Genomic DNA, 10,221 nt, shown 5'->3' with positions numbered 1-10,221 from the left:
CTGCCTTTAGCTCCACCATGATTTCCCAAGTGGTAACACGCCCACACACACGCTGAGCTCACAGAGGAGCAAAGGGGACATTAAAAAGTCAACGTTTTATTCCAGACTCGACTGCATTATTGATGGCAGGTGGCAGAGAGGAAGGGTGGATGCGTGGATTAAGCACAGGGCTGAGGAATGTCAACAAAGAAGCTTCAATATTCACTAAGAGTGAGAAGTTAAGAAAACACATCCGTTATTGAGTCCAATGAATGAATATTTCTATTATTTTAACTAGAGATGGACCGATCCGATATTACGTATCGGTATCGGTCCGATACTGACCTAAATTACTGGATCGGATATCGGAGAAAAATAAAAAATGTAATCGATCCATTAAATATCACGAAAGCACCTCACAAAACTTGCAACACGCCGTAACTCACCTCAGAACGTTAGCAGTCGGAGCAGTATGCATCACGTGATAGAGCGGCTGTGGCATGCGGGACCTGTCGGTGGTCTGGATAGCATTTGGAGCTTCGCTAGCAACCCGGCATTTCATCTCCGACAAAGTTATCCCCGAGAGAAGTAAAGCAAGTGTGTAAGTCCATCTCTGAATGTTTGTAAAGCATTCCTGCGTTAAGCTTAACAAACGACTGCCTCTTCTTGCTGCTACTTCAATCATGAAACTGCTTAACGATCAGCTGATCGGCTTTTCTGTCGCTAGTCCGCGTCTCTTGTTTGCTTTTGGCCCACTTTGCACCAGAAAGAGGAAACCAGCGGCTGAACAACAGCAGCACGTTTAAGCTCTATAAGCTGTTGTTAGAATTTATTTAATATTACTTTCTACTCAAGGATCTTTTTCTACGTAGCTGACGGCTGGTAACTGTGCAGGGGCGGATCTAGCAAAGTTTAGCCAGGGGGGCCGATAGGGCATTAACAGGGAAAAGGGGGCACAAAGACATACTTTTCTTTCTTATTCTCATTTAAAATGTCGAGCTTTTAATAAATAATTATCTGACAGCCAAAGTTTTAATTTGATGCAAAATGAATAGAAGTCCATTACTGTATATAGTAACTATTAAGTCTAATATATATATACCCTAGTAAGCTATAGTACTTTTTCCTTTGTGAAGGTACCATCTGTGCAGTCTGCAATTTTGTTGAAGAAAGATGTTGAATCTATTTAATATTTCTTGAAAAATAATTGATTTCTGTGCATTTTTTTTCCACACTGCATCAAATTAAGGTTGATTACGTCGATTAAGCATCATGAGGTGGAGCGTGAGGGGTGGTTCCCTATTTTTTATTTATTTATTTTTGTTGTTGCTGGGAGTTGGAGCCCTATTAGTTAGGTTTCTTAATATTTACGCTAAGTACTCTTTAAAATACCAGAATAGGGAGGATGGTGTAGGTTTAAGTTTATTAGATTGATCAGTATTGCTGAACTATGAAATATTTTTTTTTGCATACAGGTATAACAGAATAGCTTTAGTGTAGTTGTTGTTTTAAACTTGAGTATGAACTTATACAAAATGCAGCAAGATATTTAAAAAACAGTTTTGTTGATTAAAAAACACTATATCGGATTCATATCGGTATCGGCAGATATCCAAATTTATGATATCGGTATCGGTATCGGACATAAAAAAGTGGTATCGTGCCATCTCTAATTTTAACATGTAATGAGACTGCGGCTTGACTTTCATAAGCAACAAATGATGATTATTAAGTATGAAAACAATGAACGGTTCGATGCACTGAGGACATAAAACAACTACAGCAATCGCCTTTGTACATGTGAAACAGACTCATGCCAAAGTACCTTCCTGCAGCAGAATTATTATTAGTGGTGCAGTAATAGAGTTCTGATGTTATTGTTAGTGGGGCTGACATAAACTGCTGGCTATTGAATCGTCAGTGTGTCACACTTGTGTGTAAAATCTTCAAAACAAACAAACAACCAAAGAAAAAAGCTACAGCTGTATGATAACTGAGTAGGTGAATAAAGAGCTGTGAGCGTGTGTAAATGCACTTTGTTTCCTTCTGTAATACATCTGTAAAGTATCTTTGAACTTGACAAAAGTGACATTTTTTGAAATAGGAGGATGAAGTAACTCTGTCCGTTGAGTTCCGATTGAGAGAGTTACCGAACTCCAGTTTTTGGGAGTAGTGATGATGAATTAACATGGAAATCTCATTTTGAAAAGAGGTGGTTAAAAATATTTATATTTTGGGCAATGTCAGAGATATATGATTATATGGCAATGCGTATTTCATATTTCTCAGTTGCTGTGCTGAAGTGTGGGGGAATACATATGCGAGTAACATAAAACCTTTATACTTGTTACAGAAGAAAGTGAATTTATTCTTCTTCCAGGGCGTGTGTGTAGGAAATGAAATACTGCTGAACCATGTGTGAAACCAATAAATAAAATGAAAAATGAAATAAAGTCTTCTTCTTCTCTCCAGAGCATACCTCCACCTACTCTGTCCTTACACCTGTGGTCTGCCCCCACAGTCTCTCTGCCCGAGGACACTGTGGGGCATTCAATATCACTCCTCTGATTAATAGCTTCAAACTCACAATCCTGTCCTTCACTCTCTCCAGCTCAACAACGCCGCTCACACCCTCGTCCTTCAGGATTACCCTTCTCCTCATATTTAGATCATGGCAGAACAGTTTAAATCCACCCCCAGGGCTCTTGGCCTTACTTCTCTTCCGCTTGGTTTCCTGCACACACAAAAATATATCTAGCTTCTTTTTCTTCTTTATCAGTCATAGTCCCAGATTTAGTGTCCCCACTGTCCCTTTCCTTCTTGTCTTCGGCCAACAGTTTCAATCAGCACCCTGCTGGCCAATAGCACTGGAGGTGGATGCTGTTAACCTGGGCCCCGACTGATCCGGTAATGAAATTCTTTATGATCTGCATGTTGGATTTGGTCTAAAAAATATTTTTGTATTAGTTTATACAATATGTGCATACAGTTCCTAGCACAGAGACTCTCTCTGTCTCTGCATGCTCAAAATGACAGAATGAAAATGAGAAGAACACTTTGAAAACCCGTCAGATAACAATGGGGGAAATAAACTACGCTGGATATCTGAAGTGGACTGGGTAATGTGTTGAACAGATGCCGCATGGTGGAAGCCTGCAGAGAGCTGAATTCAAAGTGAAAATGATGCAGCAGGCTAGTGTTTGCAGAAACTGAGAATGGTGCTCGTTTTAATGGCTCCCATGTGCACGTATGCGTGCCCGATAACAATCTGAGGTTCAACTTGGCAATGTCTGATGTACCAGAGGTGTTCTATTGGGTTTAGGTCAGGTGAGTGTGGGGACCAGTCAGTGGTATCAATCCCTTCATCAGGAACTCCTTCAGGAACCCTGGACCCATTGCACTGGCATAGGGTCTGACAGTGGGTCCAAGGCCTTCATCCTGATATGTAATGGCTGTCATTGTGCCGTTGTCTAGCCTGTAAAGGTCTGTGTGTCTCTCCATGAATATGCCTCCCCAGCCCATCACCAAACTGGCCATGCTGACCGATGTTACAGGGAGCAAAATGTTCTCCACGGCTTCTCCAGACCCTTTCACATCTGTCACATGTGCTCAGGGTGAACCTGCTCTCCTCTGTGAAAAGCAGAGTGTGCCAGAGGTGGACCTGCTGATCCTGGTGTTGTATGGAAAATGCCAGTCAGGCTCCACAGAGCGGGGAAGTGTGAACAGGGCCCAGTAAAGGACGCTGGGCCTTCAGCCACCCTCGTGAAATCTGTTTCAGATTGTTTGGTGACTCTCTGAGCTGACCCTGTGATTGACACTCACTTACCTTCTTGTCTCGTCTTTCTTGTCTGGTTTCAAAACAACAGATATCAACAGCAAAAACACCCAGCGTGAGATTTCCCTTCACTTTACACCACTGTGGCTGTGCCGAACATTTATAGAAAGCTTTTCTGGAAATTAAGAACAAATAAATTAAGATTCAGTGACAGTCTATTGTTTTTTGTGTGTCTTCCTCTTTTCCTCCTGTAGCTCCATCTTCTCCATCTTCAGCACCTCCGTCTGCGCATGTCCAAACCATCTCAGCTTTGACCGCTCGCCTCGGGCTGATGTACTCATTTACCTCAGCGTTGAATCTTTTGGGCGGTGCCACTGTCTCCAAACTTTTTTTTTTTTTTTTTAGGTTTTTTTGTGTGTTTGTTGTTGTTGAAAATGTCTGGTGTGTAATTTATTTTATGTACGTTGTAGTTTATTAGGAAGAGAAGGTGACTCTGGCAGATGCTTTGGAACGAAACGCTGGCTCAGTTTCATTCAGCAGGGATCCCTGCACTCTGTCAAAACAATGACATGCATTGTTTTCAGTGACATGTGTTACTGCTACTGTAGACGTGATTTTTTTTTTTATCATAATTTGTGTCAAGTAAGTTTTGGGTTGCCACCAAGAAAAAGCTGTAATTATTTCACCTCCTCCCTGATGGAAACTCAAAACCTTTTGCTAAGCATTAAAAAAATATATATTATTAGAGTTTTATAAGTTTTTCAAGTTTCTAGTACCAAGTTTCTGGAAGTTGTCATTATTTAAAATTGCACCTGCAAGTTTCCTGGTGATTTGTCGTGTTTTGTATATAATGGCTCGCTCCAAACAGGATCCTGACTGTGTGCAAAAGCTGCGAGCATGCTGGATTCTCAGCTGGTAGATTCTCTCAGGCTCATTCATTGTGCAGCAAGATGAAAACATCGATCCAGGACCACACGACTGATTTCAGCCAAAAGAAGAACAAGACATCCTCAGGAGATGGTTTGACCCCCACTGAGCTCCTGTCTCAACATTGCAGTCAGATTAACTGTAGCAAGTTCTCCCAGGTGCTTCAATCACGCGAAATACCTTGAATACTTGCGTGAGAGAAAGTGCACTGAAACTAGAGAGGATGTCTTAAAAGCAAAGGCTTGTTTATGTTACTTCGCTGATTCATAAAAATCCTTCATGACATCACTTTTGTGAGCATCCTTCCTTCGCTTTTACTCCCTGAAACCTTTGCACGGTGCTGCTCACTCCTTTAATTCAGCCCTAAACATTTCCCTCCATCAGCATAAAATCAAAGCGCCTTTCCAAAACTCTGCGCAAACATCAGTGTGCAAGTGTTTCTGAACGAAGACGGGTTTAAGTTAAGTTAAGAAAAGACCAGATTCGTGAGGTTACCTGTACAAGCCAAGAACGAACTAGTTTTACTTGACGTTTGTGTTGAGCTTATATCTGACGTTATCAGCCTGAGGCTGCCCTCTGTGAAAGTGATTAAGCGGCTCAGTGTTTTGGCGCAGTGACAGTGTGGCCGAGACGTGGCAGTCACTCTGCGCTTTCCCTGCAGTAATATTAGGTTTAATTTTAAGCCCCTCTGTCACCGGAGCAGCCTGGCCTGCCCCAGGAGGTGTGACGTCACTGGCGAACGTCACAGTTTAAATATTGACTCCCTCAAATCCGTGAGATTATCTGAATACTAAAAATAAAAATAAAAAGTGGAAAACGTTGCATAACTGATTTCAAGGGAGCTGGCCTCTGTTTACGTGCCCGGAGCCATTTTTAAAAGAACACGCACTCAGTCCGCTGCTTTACAAAACAAGATGGTCCACAGTTTATTATAATTATGAGTCATACACAAAACATTCATCTGAAACAAAACAGACCAGGGTCGAGAGACAGACCGGACTAGCCCAGGTGAAGAATCACTACAATGTTCCCATAATATTGCTGCTGAGACTTTACAGCGTGTATGTGCTCCTCGGGTGGGTTAATTGTGCAGGGTGGATTATGCCTTAACTCCTATTACATCACAACACGCATCCTGTGCTTTTCCTACTGACATAAAGTGGTTGGGAGCATTTACAGGAACTTTATGGTACTTTGTGGCTCATCTTCAATCCATCGCCACCATCCTTACACAGACTCTTTATAGTATTTTTCTTTGATAATATATACTTTCAAAATATATACATATCACAGAATACTCTTTTTTGTAAGGGTTGGACAGCCACCTGCTCCTCAACGGCATCATAAAAAATATGATAGTAATTACAGAGAAATAGAGTGCGAGTTTGTTTTCCCTCTGTCTCAATGCTACATTCAGATCCGGAGAGGCTCATAAGCACTTCAGCAGGAAGAAGTTGCAGAAAGCTCCCCGGGGACAGTCGCACATCTTGCCGATTCGAGCGCCTTTCCGCACGGCGCACTGCTCCCCGATGTCACACTGAGAGGCAGAGAGAGGGACACAACCAGAGGTTCGCTTCATTTCCACCCGCCACTGCATGCACCAAGGGCATGCCATTTCATACTACTACTACTACTAATAATAATAATAATAATAATAATAATTACCGTTGGGACTTGGCCAAATTTCTTTTCCCATAAAGGCAGCCGTTTAGCCTGCAGCTTTTCCAAAACTTCTTGGAGAGCTCCGAGCTGTCGGAAACAAACATAAACACAAAACCATTAATAAAGATAATGTGGTTTTTGGAGTGGGATACAAATATAAAATCTATTTATGGAACATGCAAATTAATTAAAAGCCACGAATAAAATAAAAATCGAATCTGTTGGTGAGTTTCTTAAAAGTTGGAATTATTAATAAAGTAACTATACAAACAAAGCCATAATTCTGTAAAACGACACAAACCGCTGAGGAAAGGTGTTTCTTCTTGTTCTTGTTGTTTGTGTTGTATTAACTACACTGGGTCCAAGTTTCATTACCGGGAAGAATCCTGCATTCATGCGTAAAATGCGACTTTCTTTTCACTCTCAGCTGTTCACAGAGCTCAGCTTAGCGTCACATTGTTGCTCTTGACTCTTGTTGTCAGCGGGCTTCATAGACTATAAATAAAATGGTCTTAATTTTATTTTTCACAGCATAACTAAAAGTTTTGTTTTTTGTTTAAAAAGGGGAGAAAGAGAGGAAAAAACAGTAACGGTCTTGATAAAAGAAGAAAGCTCTCCGCTGTTAAACTTGCGCCGTGTGTCTGCGTGCGTACTCCGGGTGCAGATCTTACCAGCTGCTTCTCGCTGGTCAGGTTCGGACCTTTGGGGTAGAAGTCGCGCAGGGCTCTGGGGCTCAGCTCCTCCTCGGACTCGGAGTCCAACACTTCGGCTCCAGCGGCGCTGGAGAGCAGCAGCAATGCGCACAGGAGCGCCCCGCTGAGCAGCCTGGAGCTCTGCATGGTCCCAGTGCACGGCAGCATGTCGCCCCTTTTGCCGGTCTCAAATAGTCGCTCCACCGCTCCAAACACCTTTTTATCTGACTAGTTGCATCTGCTCGCTCCACCTTATCCTTTGATTTTTTTTTCTATTTGTCATGCGTAACAGCTGCCTTGGGTGAGTCATGCCGCAAAAGTTGCTGGGCAAAATATGCCTCCAAAAGTCAACAACAACAGCAGCCTGCGTGGGGTCGTTACTTAGAGCGCAAAGGATTACTCCTTACTCGATAGAAGAATGGAAAACTAATTGGTCTTTTCTAAGAAGCTCAAGATCAAATTCAAGCGGCATTAGGTCAATCACCTGATTAAATTTCAGCCATGAGAATATAACTGCAGTCGGCAAACACTGTTGGATTTACAGCCTCAGGATGTTCAACTTCACAGAAGAGCAAAAGATGTGCTTGAGTCACCCAGCAGTCAGAGAACAGGGCTGTATTTAGTATTCCACCTATAGAAGAAGTATGGCACAATGCGTTACTTTTCTCTTATTATTTTCCCAGAGTGCCATTTCCAGGCTCTCCAGCATTAGAACTTAGTGACTCAGTCTTTTATGCAGTGAATTACCACGAAAACAAGCAGTGCTGGTTGAAAACGGCTTGTAAAGTAACAAACCGACTTCTAATCAGCCTGTACGTTGATTAGAAGTCCATTTTTTGCATTTCGAAGTATGTGAGATATTTTTATTACCAACTGCTCAAAGGGAAATAGTGATTTATTTCGTTATTTCTGCAGCATTTATGACACTTGTGGGGAAAAAACAGGTACAAGTTTCCGAGTATATTTCAGGTTTATGGAAAATAATCAGATGATTTTATTTTTTAATATCTGCATACTTGAACTCCAAACGCATCAGAACTCACACTGAGGAACATAAACAACATTAAAATAATCCATATTTTGCAGAATAATCAGCTCCACCGCGCACTCTTCCACCTAACATGATCTGTACCCTGCAGCCACAGAATCATATCATTTTATCTCTTATGCAACCACTGAGTCTGCGGTAACAATGCAAATGATGAATGTTTACACAAAATATGGGCGGACAAGCGACAGCAGTTGTCTCTCCCATTGTATTCTTAATCCTGCGGCTGAGTTTTCCCTGTGCGCTGCATTGATCGAGGGTATCAGAGCTGCCTGCGTCGGGTCCACCGGCGGAGATGGAGGAGCAGGAAGCTGCTTTGATTGTGCTCGAGACTGCATGACTCATGTCTCCCTCTGTGCCAGCTTTAATGACTGAGACGCCAATTTGACATTCCATTCAAAACCACCAGGCTATTCCATTCACAACCTCGGCTTCTCTAGTTTTTGTATCGTATCTCTGAAACTCTTTTTGCCACAGGCTTGCACTGCCTTTGGGGTCACTTCCTCCTTCTGATTGGTTTCTTCTGGTGCTTTCAGACATAAAATGTAACCTTGAAGACCATAAAGTGAGTTACCTCAATCAGCCAGTTTGTGAATTGTGCATAAATAAACAGATTTCAGGAAGCAGTGCAAGGAAAACAATATAATAGATGTTTTCACTATTTCAGAAAAAGCATATTAGGGGATTTTTGAGGGGAAGCCATGAGTTTAAAAATAGGCTTAAATATTTCTTTTCATATCAGTGATTTTATTTTTGTGACCCAGGGCAGGACAACGAGCTGTAAACACAGCAGACATATAATCACTGCCTAATTTACATATCCAGTGACCACAGAGCAACAGCAGCACTCATTCGGTTTTCTTTCTCTGGTTACCTCAGAATTAACCCTCCACACTTTGTGGTTTGTTTTTTCTGTCTCTAACAAATACCCCACTCTTCTTTACGTCTGCGGTCACATATGGTCCACTTTGATCTTACTTGGGTCGGACCCGTGAAACGCCTCTTTTTGTCAGTGTAAAGAACTTTACATTTAATCCCTGAGATATTTTAATATGAGAAAAAGAAGCGCAAGTTCAACAACACAAGTCAGTTTTCCTACATAATAAAGACCTAACCCTGCTCCTGTAGTAAGTAAAAGAAGTCTGTCAGCACAACTCTTTGGGCTAAACTGAAATAAATCCTTAAAATGATGTTCTGGTAGCTCACTGCCCAGACTGTCCTGTAATTATAAAACAGAAAGCATTTGATAATTGACAGATTATGTCTGTTTAATTACACATCATACATTTCTGTACTAAACAGTGAAAAAACAGCAACTTTTTGTTATCGTTGTTTATCTGGAACTTATTTACTCTGCTGTAGTATGAATGGTCACGTGTGAGGTCATCAGTTCCATTTCTATAGCACCAAGACACTTTATATTGTAATGCAAACACCCTACAATAATGCAGACTTATGAAAATATAGGTAAATATTCAAAACTGATGCTCTCCTTCACATTTTCTAAAGCCACCCTGTGGGCCACAGTGGGGTATTGGCCTGGTGCAGTTGGACATCTCAACAGGTGAGCAGGTGGTGAAAAAGAATTAACTTACGGTTAACAAAATGTGTTGTACACACCTATATTATTTTTCTGTCACCTAACACCCAGTGTCAGCAGGAGAAAAACAGGAAAGGAACAGAGGTGAGAGAGCAATCCACTGACCAGTGAGTAAATGCACACAAGCTAAACACCAGAGAGAGAAACGGGGTAATAACGTACCAGCGAGCTCAGACACTAACGAAGCAGGAAGAGAACAGAGGTTAGAAGGACAAACACAGAAAACCACATGAGCAAAAAGATGCTTAAAGATGGCCAAAGAATAACTCACCAAGTCAGGAAGGAGAAGCAATCACCAGGAGAAGGAAGGAAGGAAGGAAGGACGGACGGAAGGAAGGACAGAAGGAAGGAAGGACGGATTGAAGCAAGGAAGGACGGAAGGAAGGAAGGAAGGACGCACGGAAGGACGGAAGGAAGGAAGGAAGGAAGGAAGGACGGAAGGAAGGAAGGAAGGAAGGACGGATGGAAGGAAGGAAGGAAGGAAGGAAGGAAGAGACAGAAACAAAGGAGTACAATAAAAGGCACATAATAGACAATT

The 10,221-nt window shown here is 41.8% G+C and overlaps 1 protein-coding gene across 1 annotated transcript; it reads right to left on the bottom strand.

The window, feature by feature from the left end:
- Nucleotides 1–5,579: 5,579 nt before the first annotated feature.
- Nucleotides 5,580–7,350, bottom strand: cart3 (cocaine- and amphetamine-regulated transcript 3). Its single transcript, XM_085455274.1, has 3 exons — nt 7,015–7,350; nt 6,347–6,430; nt 5,580–6,218 (listed from the first exon to the last, which is right to left on the bottom strand). The coding sequence occupies exons 1-3, from the start codon at nt 7,201–7,203 to the stop codon at nt 6,111–6,113; spliced, it is 381 nt and encodes a 126-aa protein (XP_085311400.1). The 5' UTR covers nt 7,204–7,350; the 3' UTR covers nt 5,580–6,110.
- Nucleotides 7,351–10,221: the final 2,871 nt, after the last annotated feature.

Source organism: Copadichromis virginalis, linkage group LG1, assembly GCF_057382275.1.
Source record: "Copadichromis virginalis isolate Kocher_CV1m ecotype Utaka linkage group LG1, C_Virginalis_male_GT1.1, whole genome shotgun sequence".
Lineage (NCBI taxonomy): Eukaryota > Metazoa > Chordata > Actinopteri > Cichliformes > Cichlidae > Copadichromis > Copadichromis virginalis.
Note: the sequence above shows the minus strand (reverse complement) of the source record. Positions and strands in the feature narration are given on the sequence as shown.

Bases quoted from the DNA above. Each gene is read 5' to 3' on its own strand.
- cart3 (XM_085455274.1), bottom strand. From the start codon at position 7,203: ATGCTGCCGTGCACTGGGACCATGCAGAGCTCCAGGCTGCTCAGCGGG. The intron at 6,431-7,014 runs GTAAGATCTGCA...TGTTTCCGACAG, and splicing joins TGACCAGCGAGAAGCAGCTG to CTCGGAGCTCTCCAAGAAGT. The intron at 6,219-6,346 runs GTAATTATTATT...TCTGCCTCTCAG, and splicing joins AATTTGGCCAAGTCCCAACG to TGTGACATCGGGGAGCAGTG.